Raw genomic sequence first — 20814 nt, 5'->3', positions numbered from 1 at the left:
TATATGTACGTAGATGCTACTCAAGTCCACCTGTAAGCAGAGACGTGCAATCCACATTAGCTTGAGCTAGATTAAATTGATGGTCAGTGGTATATAGCCCTTTTAACATATATTACGCCAAATTTGAAACGAAATGGCCATCTATGGGAAATTCAGTCCGGTATAGCGAATTTGGAACTCTATGGAAATTTATAGAAATTTAATATTAGCGGCTCATAACCTTCTCTTGGAGTTTATCATTAGTTGTTTGTGTCCCTCTATGGGAATTTAACATTAGAAATGGCACTATAAGGCACTATAAGGCTTGTTGGAGCGTTACTTCACGAGACGCTCTAGAGTTTATTAAACTTTACCAGAATAGACAAACCTAATAACAGACAGTAGATTACCCTGATTGACCAATGCTTAATCTGACCGCCCAACACCTATTCTGACTCACCAACACTTATTCTGACAGACCAGTATATATTGTAACTGGCCATCGCCTATTCTGACTGACCAGTACCTAATTAGACTCACCAACAAATATTCTGACTGACCTACATCTATTCTGTTTAGTCCATTCCTATTCTGACCATGTGAAGGCGTATAATGATGTAGTTTACCAAATGCCACTCTCTTACATACCCTTTTGGTGCTATAGATTTAGCCAAACTAATAACGTGCGAACTGGATTTGCTTCCTTCTTTTGTTTGTTTAAAAAAGGTGTAGCATTGTTGTCGTGTTCCATACTTGAGACGTGGAAAATCTGAAGCAGTGATTGAAAACAAAAATGTCATTTATGTTGGTCGTTTACAAGTGTCTAAGACCTTAATCCAAATGTAGAACTTTACATTTTGTGTTTGATAAAATTATGCATTTGTGATTTTGGAATAGAGCCAACCTTCCTGCTACTCTGTAAAACAGTTGGAATTTCATAGTTTAATTAATACGTAGAAGGTCGACATTTTGCAAATTACTTTATTATTAGCCAGGACAAATGTCAGAATACGTGCTGATTTGTCAGACTATATGTTACTTAGTCATATTAGGTATTGTTCAGTTACAATACATGTTAGTCAAAATAGCTGTTGAATGGTCAAAATAAATATTGGCCAGTGTTGCAGTTAGAGTAGTCATTAGTCTAAGTGTGTGTTGGTCAGTCAGAAAAGGTTTTGACCAGTCAGAATAGGTTTTGGTCAGTCACAATAGTTGTTAATCAGTGCGTATATTTGTTATACTAAAACACGACCCTTGAACAGGCTGGTATGGCAAATAGAAGATAAAATGCTCCATTTAAGCAGCTTGAAACTCGAAATAAAACCTTAGCGCAGGCTTGCTACAAGAAGGAATTTCCACAATTTGAGTATTTCTCCTGCTAATTTTTTCTCATATTAAGATATCAGAGAAGGGTTGCGTTGATCACTAAAAACTAAACAATTCTTGTATTTTACTGTCTGGGTAGTGTCAGCATGTGTTCCCTGTTGCACAGTAGCTACCTACGTGTGTGAACAATTAGAACCGCATTTTCTACAGTTGGAAAGGGGGCAGAACATGGCCTTATTCAATATAGTCCAATTATGTAATGTTAAAAGTCCAAATAGGGAGCCATAGTGTCATCTGTAACATTAAATTACCATAGGAAGCCATAAACCGCTAATGTTACATTTCCACTGGGGACCGTAAAGCGCCAATGCTAAACACGCGTAAGGGGCCAAAAACTGCTAATGGCGAATTCCCATGATTTTTCGCATCCTTTATTTCAAATACAAATTCCAGACTCTAAGACAACAATAAAAATAAAATAAAAAATTAGCAGAAAATATATGGGTAAGTGAGTGGTATGCCAAGGACACTGACTAAGAAAAAGTCCTGCATGGTTCAATTTTGGCAATATTCTATATTCAGCGTCTACGTCTGATGATCTAGAAATGTTAATGAATATTCTCTACATGCATATAATAATTGAATACGGAACGAAAGTAGCTAACTCAACAACTGCAACAGCTGAGAGAGAGAGAGAGACAGACAGACAGAGAGACAGACAGACAGACAGACAGAGAGCAAACAGATCGGAAAGTTCTTTCCATTGATAATACAGAAGAATGATTGATAACATTAAAATAACTTTTCAATGAAAATAAATAATATTATCATACAGGTATGAGGTTCTCGGTTTACGGCACCCATCGCGTTGTCTGCACGTATGAACAACAACGCCATGTACGTATGACCAAAACAAAATATGCGACGGAGTCGCTGGTATACGCATTCGTGCGGAGCTGACATACGTGTAAATGTGCGTGTGCGTGCGTGTGTTGCTTTATTTCAATTAACCTGTCCGCGCCTCAGAAAGACCAATTTCATCAATTATTAATAAGGACTATGAATGATCTCTCTACCCCGTCCTAATTACACTGCTAAATCAATTCTCGGTTGTTACTTCATACTGTTTGTATATTGATTGACGTATACTTCGGATTACTACCACTCCGGTGGCCTAGTGGTCAGAGCGTCCGCCTCGGATGCGGGAGGTCGTGGGTTCGATCCCCGGCCGAGTCATACCAAAGACTTACAAAAATGGTACTAAAATGGTACTAACAGCTGCCTCGCTTGGCGCTCAGCATTAAGAGGTTAGAGTTAGGACTGACTGGTCGGCTTGGTGTCAGGATAATGTGACTGGGTGGAACATCATGCCCCAGTGCTAGACATCACTATAAACTGCCACACTGCAGACATCGTAGCAATATGACTGAATTTTCGTTAAAGCTACGTTAAAAATCCAAATCACACACACACACACACACACACACACACACACACTTTTGATTACTAATTGATTAACCACAACAAAATTAGAGGAAGTAACATACAGAGATATATACAAGACTTTAGGCCTATGCCCGTATCTATGTATGTAATATGTATAATATGTATGCATTATGTATGTCTGTTTGTTTGTATGGATGGATGAATGCATGTATATATGACATTATTTCCTTATTAACAGACATTACATCAGGTTTATCAGTATTAGGATAATGCATGATCTTGAAATAGCAAGGAATCAGATCACATTTTGCTTGAGTTAGCACATCTACAAATGGGAACAGCTAATTCAAGTACAACAATAACAATATATATATATATATATATATATATATATATATATATATATATATATATATATATATATATATATATATATATATATATGCATGTATTCTTTTATGAAAATTGTATAGTTTTATAGTGCCTTTGGTATAAAGCCATTAGGTTACAATGTATCCGACCGATGAATCCGGTAACTTTCTTTAATCAGTTCGTCTCTCCATGCACATTATCGATTGGCAGGAAAAATATCACTTAAAGAGTGATTATTTGTATTAGAATGTACTGAAATATTAACGGAGAACTGAAAATCCATACAATTTTATATGAAAACGGTGATTATTCATTCTCTTAAAAACTTGCAACTTGACGCCTATTACAATTTTTGCACAGGTTGTCAAATACATTACGTAACATGATATGCAGGCATTGTTAAAACGTAAAGAAATACAAGTGTGTAGGAAATATTGAAAAGGTGCTTTCTGTTATATTAGTACACTGAGAGCACTGACTTCTGTTTCACTGAAATGATGAACAACATCTTTTTATATTTTCTGTCAGTTTTGTCAGATACAAAAAAATCTTTCAAATTTCGAGGTCTTCTGTACGCATGAATCAGCATCAGTGTTTTTAACTTGTTACTTTCTTCTTTATAAGTTGAGGAAATTCCAGTATTTATGAACTGTGAGACCTAATTTAGGTCAGGAAAAACTATATTATATTATGAGTAAGAATACGGGCTTTATTCAGTGCATAACCAATTACATCTATAGGACAGATCCTGCTTTGGAAATATGTTTTTAAGTCATTCAAGGATTTTTTTTTATCGGACAAATCTAAAATGACACGACTGTATCTTTTCGCCTGACTATATATTATACCGTTTTTAGATTAACCGAGATGACAAGATGAATAATCCACACACTACTAGAAATTAGTTTCTGTAATATGAACATCTGTAGAGGTCGTACTGTCAGAATATTTCATAAAATTTAATCTAAAATCGATGCATGCGCACTGGATGCAGAATAAGTAAATTTAATTGTGGAGTGAAACTTATTTAGGTGATCAATAAACCCTCTTACTTCTTCATCTGAATGGTTCGCGATCATAAAGATGCCATCTAAAAAAAAGTAACCTAACAGTTGGGTTAATATACTGGTTTTTGCTTCCCTTTTCATAGGGGTAAATTGGAAGAAATAAAAGATTTTCTTGAAAACCATAATCTACTGGAATCATCGGTTAGATACTTTGGAACCCATATGACACTAAAGTATTATATAAAATTATATATACACTAGCATCTCATCGGAGAAATCTGACCAAGATAAGTACAATCGTTATTTATTGTTAAATGATTACTACTATTCAGACAGTGAAGTCTAAGATGTTGTTTTTTTTACTTTTTGGGAATATATTTGAGATTACTGTAATAATTAGATGTACCGAGGTTCGACTGATACGTAGATGCAATAGGACTGAAAACGTAGAAGCAATAGGACTGATACGTAGAAGCAATAGGACTGATACGTAGAAGCAATAGGACTGATACGTAGATGCAATAGGACTGGTAACGTAGAAGCAATAGGACTGATACGTAGATGCAATATAAAGATAAGGTAGAAGCAACAGGAATGATAACGTAGAAGCAATAGGACTAATAACATATAAGAAACAGGACTAATAACGTAAGAGCAATATGAATGATACGTAGATGAAATATAACGATAACGTTGAAGCTACAGGACTAATAATGTAGAAGCAATAGGACTGATAAGGGAGAAGTAATATAACTGATAATATAGAAGTAACATGCCTGATAACGTAGAAGCAATATGATTGATAACGTAGAAGCAATATGACTGATAACGAAGAAGCAATATGACTAATAATGTAGTAGCAATAGGACTGATAACGCAGAAGCCACATGACTGATAACGTAGAAGCCACATGACTGATAACGTAGAAGCAATATGACTGATAACGTAGAAGCAATATGACTGATAACGTAGAAGCAATATGACTGATAACGTAGAAGCAATATGACTGATAACGTAGAAGCAATATGACTGATACTCAGAAGCAATAGTACTGATAAAGTGGAAGCAACAGAACGTATCTAACATGAAACATAACAAGGCTATATGTAAATCGGGAGAAAAATTTATAAAGAGAGCAAAGTACTTCTCTCATATTTCATCTTCGCACTGAAATGTTTTAAGTTGTAAAAAGTTTAGGAAAACAAAAAAATTAAAAGGAACAAGTACTAAGATGGTAAAAATTGTGTTTCTTTGTTATACTTAATTTGCATATTTATCAAAAGGATTTAATTGGTAATAAATCAATTTTCGTAAAAACATACATACTTAGCAAGCATGCATATAACTCTTGAATTAAAAAGACTTGTAATATAAATGGGAGACTTTGATCAAAATGTTTCTTATACCTCATTATGTATGCATGCATTTATAAACCCCGTACGCAGGTATTAGTATGCATGCATGCACTTGTGAACTCCGTACGTACGTACGTATGTATGTATAGATGGATGGATGGATGGATGTATGAATGGATGTTCAATATACATCATTCAGGATGGATGAAAATTATATTTAAGGCAGTATTTCAACAAAATAGTTTGAGGAACAATATAAATTGAGATGACGGGGAACAATTGTTAAATTATTTTCAAACTCTAATACAAGTTTATGAAATTCCGTCATAGGCACAGTTAAAAGTAACAGAGATGTAAATTAAACTTTGTGCCGCAAAATAAATTCACATTTGTGCATAAACTTTCTAACTCCCGTGTTAACGCATGGACCCAAAGAACGGCTACATGTACATAATTGTATGTTTGTATATTATATTATCTAGTCTAAGTAGGTTTATTCGAAAATAATTCAGGAATGCATTAATAGTAGTTTGATTATTTCTATTAAATTCAGGAGGGCAATATTAAATTTTCGATTTTATTTTTTTGTGCGGAAAGTACTTATGCACCTGCAATGTAGTGGATAAAATACTAAAATTATATTAATAATTGTGTACTAGTATGAACGAATATAGAGAAAATACTAACATCGTGGTAATACCTGTGTACTAGTATGTACGAACTTTGTATCATTGATTATATGAATACTGTAGATAGATCCCAAGGGAAGTGTACACATACCCTCACGACAAACCGTATTTCTTGTAGGTTGCTTGGTGCAAGTTCATTTTCAAGGTTTTCATCTGAATCTTTTTCTGTCACTCCAGATTTTTGCGTATTTTTTCACTTATGCAGAGGGAAAGGGAAACGGAAAAAGAAAGGACTGCTATGAAACTGTGTGCCGTGAAAAATTTATTTAGGGAACGGAGTTTATTATTACTTTTTATCTTTATTTTCATACGTCACTAATGATTAATGAGTGGAAATTCATTACTGATCTATAGGAATAGAACCGACAGCATACAGTTCCTTGAATGTTTATATATTCGTATTATTGCGCCATGGGCTGATCACAAAATGATATACCAATAATACTGGTATATCAAATTGCTTTATACAAACCCATTAAATTAAAAGCCATGTATGTATGTATGTATGTATGTATGTATGTATGTATGTATGTATGTATGTATGTATGTTCAGAACAGCAAAAGACTGCAAGAGATTTACAGATGATTTCCATGATTTCGTTGTGAATTATCTTGTCAAATATATTCATATAAATGAGCGTCAAGACCGAAATATTTAATTTCTGTGAGATATATATATATATATATATATATATATATATATATATATATATATATATATATATATATATATATATATATATATATATATATATATATATATATATATATATATATATATATATATATGTATGTATGTATGTATGTATGTATGTATGTATGTATGTTACACTACTAATGCTGGTACAGTATATTTTAAATTAGATTAAATGGATAAATACACATTGAATGCAGAGTAAGAAATAAGTACTAGCTTACTGTATATGGTTTCTGTATACATCCTTGCAAAATAGACTGCACCAAAAATCAGCACTATCCACCAAACGCTGATTTTATTCCTTCCGGAAAGAATAAGTCTGCAAGATTTCATGCTGATGACAAAATATGCCAAATTCTAGTCTCCCTAATAACATTTGAAGGGTTTCGTTTAACAGCTGATTCTCCCACTGTTACATTCAAGATGGGATCAAGTGAAGAGAAAGAAATTATCGACCTGTTTTGTGTTTCTCTGGCACGAACAGAAGCTAAATATGGCTTAATCGCAGCAACCTCGCGACCTTAGGCTTCCGTTCCACTAAGGTAAGCAAAGTCATCTATGGAAATCAATGATGCAGACTTTAGCCTCCAAAACCTCTAGCAATATTGAAAAATAAAATCGAAACAAATCAAATACAAACAACTCAGTGAACGCGACTGCATCGCTAGCTCGATGCCGGCTGCAGCTGGATATATATATTAGTAAGTAATTTACTGTATATATCTAAAACTATCATACGGTTGTCTCTTTTCGTCTGAATAAATTATCAACAAAAGAAAGGAAGCGACAGGACTCGTACTATTCACTGTTTTTATCGGCAATCCATAAGACACAATACTTTGGTATTTTCCCCAAATACATACAAGCTTACAGACTAGATCTGCAAACGTGGATACATATTTGTCTACTTGAAATGTGACGCTCGCCATACTTTTGTTACAAAAGTATAGGACCTGTACTTGTATTTACTCATTTGACGGTTCATCGAGAATTACTATTTCTATTTCAGTCTGCAACAAAAGTATATGACTGGTACTTGTATTTACTCATATGACGGTTCGTTGGGAATAACTATTTATATTATGTCCGGCAGTTGTATTTACTCTTATCACGGTTCACTGTTTCTATTTCAGTTTAAATATAAAGACTGATGCAACAAGGTTTTTGCCGTCTGGTATCAAGGAAAATAGTTTACACTGGTTTTAAATGTACAATATCTTTATCTGACTATGCAGGGCCCGTCTTAGGCCGATTGGACTGATTTGGCCCTATCGGGTCCCGCTCGCACAGGGGCCCCGCGCGTTAGTAATTTTTAAAACTATATCTATAGAGAGAAAGTAATTTTAAAGCGATGGAAGAAATTTTTAAGTGCAATACCATAAAAAACTTGTTTTAAAAGTTTATTTACAAACGCCGTGCTCACAGGGGGCCCCGCTCGTAAATTCAGGGGGCCCCGCCATTATGATCCAAATCGGGCCCCGCCTTTGCTAAGACCTAAGGCCGGTCATGACTTATGAATCTATTCAAAAAGAAAACCAATGTTAAAAGCCAACGGGTATGACAAACTAGATCTCTTACTAAATAATTTCCTAGTAGTATAAGCATAGATTTAGGAACAGCGGCCTAATGTTTGGACCCTAAACCCAGCTCCACCCAATTTATATCCTCCTCTGTTTGACCCTAAATCCTATGCGACCCCCTTTTCATCTCCTCCAAACTGTTATTTAAACTCCAGGCCTGACTTCGAACTTTTTCATAAAACACACACACACACACTTTATTTTTTAATCAGATATCTCTGTGTCAAGCAAATCAATGTCTATTTTGATTGAATTAATTTTTTAAATAAATATTTTCAAAACAGCTCCATTGTCTTTTTGTAAAGAATCTAGAAGAAGATTGGCTATTAACATTTTCCAAGTATTCTCCTATTAAATGCACTGCTACTCTAACTTATTCGTCAAATGGTTCATTTTCGTTTATTTATATTTCATCAACTCCCCAGGTTGTCTGTTTATGACTTCCAGACCTAGAGATTTTATTTTGGTCCTTTCTTGCTTTTGTTTTTGTCAGACCTACTTCTGTCTAATTATATCCTCCGCACATTTTTGGATCTATATAGCGATAAGGTTATAATTCATCTTCTCTGTCCTTAAAAACAAATTCGAAATTTCTCTTCATTTAAATTTTGCTAACACAATATTTTATTGTCGATGGAAGAATTATTCTAAATGAAATAATAAATTAGATTATTTATTTCAAATTCATGTTTAATATATTTTTAACTTTTACAGGTTTTTGTGCAACTTCATCTGGCTTTGTTGTGAAATCATGGGATTGTAACCTCTGCTAAAGTTAAGCCGAAAACTATTGACGAAATGTTCGGTTAAGCAATAATGAATCAAGACACGATGACTTTTGTGTGATAGGTAGTGAATACAATAAATGGTTGGTATAACGTCACCGCGGAGGCTTTACCCATATGCGGATTTGTCAAGTTTTATAACGTAAACGTTTTCCTCGATCAACAAAACAATAAAAAGAATTACTTCAACGGCTCATGCTCTGCTCTGCTCGAGTCGCTGCCTAATAAAACTGTTTTTCGCACGGTGAGTCCATATAAACAATTACAAAGAGGTAGTATAAACAGAATGAATGTAAGAATTAAAGGTGACGATTCAAAAGTCATAGAGTTTAATGATATTCCAGAATCATACGTAATTATGATATCTGACGCATATTAGCGCCTGTACAGTATATAAGACCAGGCAAAGGCAAATCATTATGTCCGCGTCATGTTAATAAATGAGTTTTGTTAAACACACGGAGTCATTTTAGCTATTCAGTGATAACTAGTATTCCTCAATACGCAAATGAATACCAGTGAGATGAAAAGAAATATGGAATCCAAAATGAGAGGCAAAACTTGTCTGCGATGGATATGACAAGTGTAGACAAAAGCAGAATTTATCTACGTGATAAATGACAGAAATATCTTTAGGCGGTCCTGGTGATTTAAGTTTAAACTAACAGAAAATATGAAAAATATAAACACATTAAAACATGACTTGAACAAAAAAAGTTATACAAATTTAGATATAAAAATCTGATGCAGTTAATGATTAAGACTATTCTGTTTGATTTGATAAACTATGCAAAATGGGTAGGATTACAAGTTATCCCAACATTAGACAAGCCATTCCCAATACAAATGCAGTTGTACAAATTAATCAAACATTGTAAGCGGCAGAAGTGAAAGAGAAAACACAACAGCAGCAAAGTAGGTGTCATGATAGTTAAAAGATAAAGCTTTGAAGAAGAAGAAGAAAAGGAATAAAGAGGAGAGATTTCCAAGGCAAGTAAACAATGATGATTCCAAGGCAAATAGACAATGATGTTTCCAAGGCAAGGAAGCAATGATGTTTCCAAGGCAAATAAACAATGATGTTTCCAAGGCAAGTAAACAATGATGTTACCAAACTTCAGAAGGAACAGCACTGAGTATTTGATACACGTATATAACTATCGATTGGTCAATATATATGTTATATTTAGAGTCAAACGAAAACACATTAGTTAAAAGGCTTCCTATCCCTGAATACTTTTGAAACAACTTAAAGATATTCAAATTTTGCTCAGAGGCAAATTCAGGTCTGCCAAAGATTGTTTATAGAGATCGGGACGGGCATTTCGTTAAGACCACGTATGAGTTTTCGACTTTAGAGAATGCATCGAATGCATTAGAAACAAACGATACGCAATTTCTGCTTCTGCCCCGCTCTTGCACAACGGATTGTCTATCGGGTGGTTGTCGTACTGATCTTTTTTAAGGTTTCTGATCCTAGTATGAACAATAGAGTACATGCGATCACCAAAAAGATAATAAGACAGAACGCAAACGTTTAGCGGGGTAATAAACATTTTAAATATTAAAAAATCACTCTCCGATTTGACATGTTCAGAAAGTGTATTCCATATGAGAATAAAAGAGTTAAAGATTTTTTGGTCATTTTAAGTATGGAATTTATTATTCAGATGTTTTGTCGATTACGGAATTTGTATCTTGTCGTTTCTCCCACCAAAAAGGGAAGTAGTTCATTTAAAATAACATGACGAGTCATTAAAATAAGTCAGTGAGAAGTGCAGAGTTTGTGAGATTTTCTTCATTCTGAGAGGAGCTGGGGACAGCCGCATTCCTCACAAATAGTGCGTGCGTGGGCACCTCTGAGTTTGTGGTATCCATCTAATTTAATATCATCCCTGTCAATGGAATTATCAAGATGAATCTCCGTTAGGGGAATAATGTCAAAGTCATGGAAATTTTCAGACCGAAATTCAAGCTTATTTCAGACAAACCTAATGCTTAAGCGAACAAAAGAAAATACTGAGAAAATTGAAGTTAAGCTTTGTGTATCTGAAAGTACGTCATCTGTTCTTAACGAGAAAACATAATTTTAAGATGTGTGTATCTGATGCATCGGAGTGGTACCGAACTGGATTCAGTTTGACATCACTTGCTAGTAATGTTAGCTAACAGAGGAATATGTTGTAACACATCCATGTTATAAAGGGTAGAGCTGATATCTTTAAAGTTACTTTAAACAAAGGTGACTCGACAGAGAATGTATGACTTAAGTCTGAGAAAGTAACTAAAATTGAATGACCAGAATTTGTAGAATGGATTTTACAAGCATAATGGGAATAGCTGTATCCCCTATGATAATAATAATAATAATAATAATTAACGAGGATAACACATTTGATCTTGACTGACCCATCTGCCATGTGGTCCTCGGTTTTTGTTATTGGCTATGTTAATTACAAAAATAAAAGAAAGAAATAAAACAAAACAAATATATGTATGTATGTATGTATGTATGTATGTATGTATGTATGTATGTATGTATATATATATATATATATATATATATATATATATATATATATATATATATATATATATATATATATATATGTGTGTGTGTGTGTGTGTGTGTGTGTGTATATATATACATATATGTGTGTGTGTGTGTGTGTGTATGTATATATATATATGTGTGTGTGTGTGTGTATACATATATATATATATATATATATATATATATATATATATATATATATATATATATATATATGTATATATATATATATATATATATATATATATATATATATATATATATATATATATATATATATATCGGGTAAGATATGGACATATTATTTATGGATATAATGATAAAGTTTTCTATTCAGAGCCTTTAATATGCCATTCCAGCTGTCAAGAAAGAATTTCTTTAATTATATTTTAAAAGGAGCCAGGGAAATTGAATTACGTATCCTCAGTGGTAAGGAATTCCATACAGTAGGTGCTCATACCGTAAATGAGCTTTAGTAATGATTGGTTTTCGACCACGGAATCTGGAGATCGTTGTTAGTGATCGATTGGAGATTACGCTCAGTATTTGATGATCTTACTTCAGTTAGGTTAGATATATAATCTGGAGAAAGACCGTTTAAAGACTTGTATGTCATGATTCCTTTAAAATAAAGAATACGTTTTTGTATAGGTAGTCATTGCAGACATGAAAACAAAACGTTCGAGGGAGTCATAACAACAGGAAGTTTCAGTATTATTCGGGTGTCCCTCTTCTGGAGTTTATCAATTCTGGACAGATTATATTTGGATGTGTTTACCCATATGGTACAGCTGTAATCTATGAGTGGTAGTATATAACCCGAAAAATAAAGTTCGAGTGATTGGGGAGGTAGAAATTTTGAAAGCAATTTTAACAGAGTTATTCTTTTGACTCTTTGCACATAGGTGATCGATATGTGCATTCCAGCTGAGATGTTGATCAATGTAGAAACCAATAAGTTTTTGATTTGTGACAATAGATACGTCGAAGCCATTTTGAGCCAGAAGTAAATCAATGTTAGTAGATTGAAGCTACCTTGTTTCGATTGTCATACATTTCGTTTTAGATATATAAATATGCATTTTGTTTTGATGACACCAAACTGATATATTGTTGACGTCGATTTGAAGTTTATTTTTAATGGATTCTAGAGATTTACCAGATAAATGCAATGTAGAGTCATTAGCGAAAAGAGCTGTATTAGAGTGCGCTGGACACAAGGCTATGACATTGATAAATAGCAGAAAAAGAAGAGGTCCTAATATAGATCCTTGAGGAACCCCACTTAAGATATGTCTTGGTTCGGAAGTATATTTACCCGTGCGAACAATCTGGTATCTGTTAATGAAATACAACGTTAACCAGGCAAATGAGTTTGGAGAAAACTTGTAGGCTGAAAGCTTTTTTAATGAGCACCGAATGCTCAACCAAATCGAATGCTTTTTTAAAATCAGTGAAGATTGAGCCAGTAAGCTCCCCTATAAATATTACAAGATTTAAGAATATTAGATCATCGTGCAGTAATTTTTTCTGTATTTGCGCACGTCTAGCTCAAACAAGACAAGTCCTACACTCATTCTGTGTAAAACGGTAGTATAATAAATCGACTGTATGTCTGATAGTACAGTAAAGAATGCAAAGGATTGTTCATATTTGCTTTTTATATAACAAAGTTGACACATTATACCGGCAGATTTATTCATGTAAGTTTTGTAAATTGATATCAGTCTGGGAACCTATTTTATCTTTAGATTTTACAACTCTGTTTTAAAGTTTATTTTGTAACCACTGTTTCAAAAAATAGCGATCTATAACTTGACTTGAATCACTATCGTGCAACAAACCGATTTTGTTCTGAGCAATTATATAACTTGTAACTTGCCAGTTTTATATTGTAAATAAATAAACTATTTCCATTAAATCTTATCCACATTCGGATACCTTTCACTGCTTTAACTGCAATGTGAACAAAAATGACGCAATGATAAAATAAACACCGTAATGTAGAAAAGTATGTGAAAGTTAAAGAAGAAATCAACGGTCAGTAAAAGCTTGACAACATACAGTAATAGTTAAATTGACACTTCTGTCTCCTTCTTCTCAGATAAACAAGGTTTTCTCTACCTGACCAACTAAGCCTTATTTACCGTTGAGACAACGGAATAAAATCATTAATTTCGATTTTTTTTCTCTTTCACTAAATAATAATAACTATTTTTACAGCATCACAATGAACAAAACAATTTAGAGGAGGTAATCAAATTCATTTTTATAAAGCAAACATAATGGCTTGACGAATTCCTTCATTTGTATATTTCTTTAAAGGGATTCTTAAAGAAATTGGTATGTCCTGTATGAAGACCTCGTATTCTGGTGCACATTATTGAAAAATCAATTCCCTCAGGTTACTGAAACTATATCGGTAAAGGCATACAAGATCGTTTTCAATTGTTATAAAATAGCATTCAATCACAGATTTGCATGCTAAATATAACAGTCATCTCGAAGAACATACTCCTTTGTACCAATCTCCTATCTGTCGATTCGAACAATTCAGTGCTACACACTGGAAAGATGCTGACTTCGTTAAATCAAAAACAGATCGCAGTAAACAAAATTGCCTTTTGGCACCAATGACATCAGACACGTTTGGTGTTTTGGAACTAAATGAAGGCTCCATACTCGGCAGTGAGTAATTTAATGTGCAAAATAACACGTTTTATCAGTTCTATCGCTCGATGAATCACACCATATCATTACATAACAAGATATTTACTGCCTAAACAGCTCATATGGTACAGTGTATATACACTGAAAATTGACCCTTAAGGTCATACATAATTTTTTCACCACTCTCCAAAGCTTAATACAAATGGCAATAACAAAAACAACAAAAACAATCTTGTTGGAATCAGGAGCGTAGCAAGAATATCTGCCTCCCCGGGAAAAACTAAATCATGGCTTCCCATCTCAATTTTTTTTATAAAAATTAGTTGATGTAAATGCTGTGACTCTACAGCGCCTGAGGCCCCCCCCCCCCCCAATCCGCGGGGTTTACCTGGTTGGTTGCTATACCACTGCATGTGACATATGACTTTTCTCTGTCACATTCGAACTATTTTCATTGTAAATAATGTGCATAGCTTATATTATTTCCAATGTATACAGGGTAAGTCATTTATTAAAGATATGAAGAAAGATTTGCTGTGATTTAACCGCATTCAAGTGAGTTTCACATAACAAAATTCTACCATTACTGGCTGGCACATTCCGTCAGCAACATAATCCTCTACAGCACAGTTTCAACCTCACATTAAAAAGGATATTGCCAAGAACTTAGTCGATTCAGCTCAAGTCTATATAAATTCAGTATTTTTGTTCAAAAGATAGTTATTAATAATTTACAGCATTTTTTTTTTACTCCATTTTATTTCCCGTGCCCCGCCCCCCCCCCCAAAAAAAACAACAAGAAAAAACAACCCATAAAGCCCAGTCTTTTTATACTCTCATTCAGCTTGTCTTCTAAAAAACAAAAATACAATCTTCTTACATATTTATTTTACTGCAAATAACTAAATCAATGAAAACTGTAAAATACTCGTAGGCAGTCGTTATTGCCTTTTACGACTAGTAGCCTTTAAGCATTTGTCAGCAGAAACACTGGATATCGATTGTCAACAAAATGATGCAAAGGACGGCACTGGATATCGAGCTCAAGCCTTCAGCGGTGCAAAGAAAATGCTTATCCGCTTCATATGTATACCCATAAACCCCTGAATGTATTGTATATGCAGCATTATAGTGTCTACAGTAATACTACAACAAACGTGATGAGACTGATCTGTTTTCATTTCCAAGGTCCGAAAATGGCTCTTGTTGAATTCTTTGCACTTGATAGGCTGATGTGATTGATAAAGAGACGGGTATTAATACGATATGGTATATAGATCATTTGTGACGCGTAATTAAAGACATAATCCAAAATACGTACTGTATCATAAAAATAATTGTTAATGTTTAAATTTCAGTATTCTTTAAGGTAAGGTTTTTGTAGCATATACATATTTATTGATTTTGATTGTTCATTTCCAATGTGTGTGTGTGTGTGTGTGTGTGTGTGTGTTTCAAGTCGTCTGATTTATTGAGGAAAGCAATCAATACTCTGAATGTGTAAACAAAACTTATTTAATGCTGATATTCCTACATATAACACGAGAAGAGTATCGATATACCGGTAAATACTGGACTACGGTAAACATTTCTTGACAATGCCTACGTTTGAGTGGCTATTGCACGAAGTTAAACATTTCGCGACAATACCTACATTTGAAAGGCCATTGTACTATACTATGGATTTATAGTTTTTTTTAATTATATGTGTCAAAATGAGATACTAAAGTTTATCAGAAGAAGAAATTGATTTCCTCACAGTAGCGATACTACCTTTATTGCCCCAGTGTTATTGTATTGATATTACTTTTGGATCTACTTTCTTTTCCGTTGTATTAAATATATCTGCCATTATAATGTTATTCAAACATATCTTTGTATTTATACATATTCCAATTTTTCTATTTCTCCTACTTTCTTTCTCCCTCCCTCCCCATAAAATCAGGATGAACAGATTTTAAATAATATACATTATTCATGTAAACGATGAGAAGCTGTGCCATAACACTATTCTTTCAAAATGCATAAAAACGAACCTTGAAAAACAAAGAGTAAGTTTTAACTATCTTCTAAAAATAGAGTCCACATGAATCGTGCAAATTGTCATAGACTAAACGAATTCGTGCAAATACATTTTGCACTGTACGACAAACAGTACAAACTTAAAGGTAGGTGGTTATCATTAAACACAATACTACTAAACGAGTTTAATTAGCAATTTGAACTCTCGTTACACTCACGGGAATTTCTGAAAACGAGGAGAAACCGCGGATAGACGAGAGTTGATTTCAAACCGAAATTAAATGACAATCGAGACTGGTTGTTGTTATTGTTGTAGGTTTTAACGCCATTTTTCAGCACACGACTATCGAGACTGGAGTGCAAGACTGGCAGGTATACCGATTTTTCATTTGAATGCAGAAATAAACAAAAGCCTGTTGGGTAGAGTCATAATCATTATGCTGTGTGATTTTATGGTCTTAAGTCTGTCAGTGCAATTATTTTTTGTTGTTACGCTTTGAAGTCGGTCAGTTCGAATGTTATGTAATGTTACTCTGTGAAGTCTGCCAATTCGAATGTTATGTGATGTTACGCTCAGAAGTCTGTCGAATGGTAATAATAATAGAAATAATAATGAGGACTTTGTATAGTGCCTAAGCTTTAGAAGCTCTAAGCGCCTTACTACATTATACAACACCTATAACATAAAAAACATATATAATGATATTATTACAAACAAGCAAAAACAAACACCATGAAATTAGAAAACATATAAAACATGCTGAAAATATTTAAGGTAGGAAACATTATTAGGTCTTTATGTTTGCTCTTGCAGTCGAAATAAGTGAGTTTTAAGAGCACTCTTGAATGGGATCACTGTGTCTTTGTGTCTAAGTTCAGTGGACAATTCATTCCACGTTACTGGGCCCCGGTACGTGGTGATTGTTTTTTTTATTGAGGTTGTTGTAGTTGTTGTAGGGTTTAACGCCATTTTTCAGCTCATGGCGGCCATTATCAATGGTGGAGGAAGAACCCGGGAAAACCCGGGAAAGAACCACCGACCCACGAGAAGCTACTGGCAAGCTTTCTAACATATTCAAATAGGCCGAACCCGAGACTTGAACCCACAAAGACATTGGTGAGATGGCACTGATCCGTAACGGTGAGCGCTTTAGACCACTCGGCCACTCAGAGACCCCTTTTATGGAGGTAGTAATGCAGTTGTTAACAACACTGGCACAGAATTAAGAAAATAGCCATCCAAGTAGACGCTTTTGCCATAAACGTTTATAGCAAATAAAAACTTCTTTTTTTTGTAAACATAATGCAATATTACACTCGTGCAGTGAAAACGTATCGCCACTCGTGACTTTACGATGTTTACACTTCAACAGTGAATTATTTTTATACCTTAAGAAGAAGAAGAACAACAAAAACCCAACATATATAAAATTCATATCATGTACGATTAACGTCAGCTGATAGTCTTGTAAAAACATGACGTACATTGAATTAAACGAAAAGTTTTATGAATATAAACACATATGACAACATTAAAGGTGGCCGTGCCCTGAAATTAACATTGATAATCAGACATAAACCAGACGTTCATACTTGGAGTGTGTATTCAAGATAATGTGTGTATGTGTGCGTTAGAGCACGCACGCAAATGACTGTTTCATTGTACAATGCCTCCACCAACCAATCCTATTGTGGGGTGTTAGGCCTAAAGAACAAGCAGATCTTCCAGCATTGGCATTTTTTTTATTCGTCTGGATTGAGAACTCAAATCGGTTTTGTTGTTTTGCATCAGTCTATACGTTGATTGATGTGTGTGCGTGTGTGTGTGTGTGTGTGTGTGTGTGTGTGTGTGTGTGTGTAAATATCACAGTTCTACAGTACCTGGATGTCTATGTACGAAGAAGGCAAGAAGAAATATGGCTACGATGGAGGAATACCCTGTCACTTGCATGATTCGGCGAATACGACTAGCACTCCATTGTCTCATCTTTGTTCAACTCTCCTACACATGATGTTAAATAATAGATGCAGTTACACACTCAGCATCTTACGCTCTGTGTGCACCCCCTGCGTTGGTGTACGCTTCTAACATGTGTAGCTAAAGGACAGACCAATATACTATTTAAGAGTGTGTGTGTGTGTGGGGGGGGGGTTCTAATAGTTTGAAAAATAAATTCTTAGTCTGGTTTATAGAGACAAAAAAAAAATAGACATATTTTATCCATTATATTGGTTTGAAATTTTTTTTTTATCTTGAGGTAAAATTATTTCGACTCGAAACAAAATCCTAGCACACCACCCAACCCCGAAAATGAAACCTTCAAATTAATACAAATACACATCCTCAGCCCATTCGTTATCTAAATCACTGTGAATTGCAGAGTACACATAAAATATATACCAATCGGTATGCTTTCTATCTTGCAGCCAAAATTGAATTAACTTCCGATCGATCTAGAATTTGTATCTGAAAACAAAGGCAAGAGGTCTTAATCATCGAACCCAAAATTGTTACCATGAAAAATAATTACTACATAAATGTGTGAAAAAAGTAAATCAGTCGTAAAAAGTCAAGTCATTCAAATAATTATCAGCAAATACACATTTAAATAGAGGGGAATATAATATATATGTACGTTGTAGCTTTTATCGATACCTCAGCACATAAGTGGCTATGTAGTGCCAAGTTCGATAAAGCTGACATTAAACTTTCTTTTGTTGTTACATGTCCTTTAGGGGCCCCGGGTGGCCGATTGGTCTAAAGCGCTCTCCGTTACGGATCACTGCCATCTCACCTCTGTCTGCGTGGGTTCGAGTCTCGGATTCAGCCAATGTGGGTATGTGAGAAAGCTTGCCAGTAGCTTCTCGTGGGTCGGTGGTTCTTTCTGGGGTTTTCCCGGGTTCTTCCTCCGCCGTTAATACTGGCCGCCATGTATAGCCTATCGTGTGCTGAAAAATGGCGTTAAACCCTACAACAACAACAACAACAGCAACATGTCCTTTACATCGAGGTTAAATATATCAGTAAAATTTAGAAAAGGGGCCCATAAATATTCTTTTATGTGATTTTGTTATATAATGCAATGTATACAGAGACAGGTTTTAATGTACCGAAATATTTCTATGTTGATATGGCCTATATTCAGATTTTTTCTCTTTATATATTTTTGTCCAGACATGCGACTTAAAAAATTTGAAGATATTTACATATGCAGCATTTTGAATTATGAACTATCACGCATAGTATACTCTAAGCTCGTTTTTATCAAGTTTAGATGTGCATCGTCCCTTGGAGTAGGGTAAACTCCATGTACTGTGTTACAGCTTCTGTGTTGTGAATGGACCCATTTTCGTGCCAGTTACTTTAAATTGTCAACTGGTGAAAAAATTTCCATTAGCCTAATGCCTATGACGTGTTGTCCTAAATGGTTTTAAAAAAGATCAAAACTGAAAAACATTACATGTCACACATACATTTTCCAATAATATCGATACAGTTCTTTTTGTTGTTGTAAGAAATAGTCAATCAGCAAATAGTTCACGCTGCTCTGAACGTATCTCCCGGAAACTAAAGGAACAGAACCCAAATTCAGTGACTCAAGGATAACAAATTCAATTTTCCTCTTCAACTCCATACATTAATTTTCCCACAAACTTATCTTGCGCAGATAAATACAATTAGTGAGTAAGTACAGAGGAAACGCACGATCTCCAGTTTGATGAGTAATACACAGCCAGATATTGGACGGGGTAGGGTGGGGTGGGTAATAAAGTTGAATGCTTCGACAACGGAAGTAATTTTATTTTCATAAAGGTCAAATATACAAACACCTGAATTATTTCTGGATGGCAAAATCCTGAACTTTTTTTTAAAATTCCCATAAGCACTTTTGTTTCGCGATTCAAACAGTTCTTAATTGGAACAAACATACCAAAAAATACAGCCAAAATAGGAAATCTAAAATCTGCATTGATGCAAACATTAAAGTTTAATCTTTCCCAAACAGCTTTTTCAGATTTGTACCTGACTTATATTAGACCATTACTGGAATATGCCAGTGTTGCTTGAGAAGGTTGTAGTGTGGAGCTTTCAGTTAAAACAGAGTACAGCTTGAACTTGCACATGATGTTACTGGTCTGACAGGCATGATCTTGTTTCAGTCTTATTCAGTTCAGGCTTCTTATAGGAAATATTTTCTGTCTTCCAGTTTCAATTATTTATGCAGTATTGTTTGAAATGGTATACTTTAGATTACGTTACTAGTGGAGTTCAAACAATCCCTGCTTTCAAAATCTAATACTTTCAAAACTTCTGATATAGAGATGAAATAT

General features: G+C 34.3%; 1 protein-coding gene across 1 annotated transcript in view; it reads right to left on the bottom strand.

The window, feature by feature from the left end:
- LOC149805928 (uncharacterized) overlaps positions 1-18559 on the bottom strand; it is a 28221-nt gene extending 9662 nt beyond the window's left edge. Inside the window, exon 1 of the mRNA XM_089950713.1 lies at positions 18364-18559. Coding sequence (XP_089806839.1) covers positions 18364-18469 — 106 coding nt within the window. The 5' untranslated portion in view covers positions 18470-18559. The remainder of the gene's footprint in view (positions 1-18363) is intronic.
- Positions 18560-20814: the final 2255 nt, after the last annotated feature.

This window comes from Sinohyriopsis cumingii, chromosome 2, assembly GCF_028554795.1.
Source record: "Sinohyriopsis cumingii isolate HCF-2022 chromosome 2, ASM2855479v2, whole genome shotgun sequence".
In the NCBI taxonomy this organism is placed as follows: Eukaryota; Metazoa; Mollusca; class Bivalvia; order Unionida; family Unionidae; genus Sinohyriopsis; species Sinohyriopsis cumingii.
This window is presented reverse-complemented; position numbering and strand designations above follow the sequence as displayed.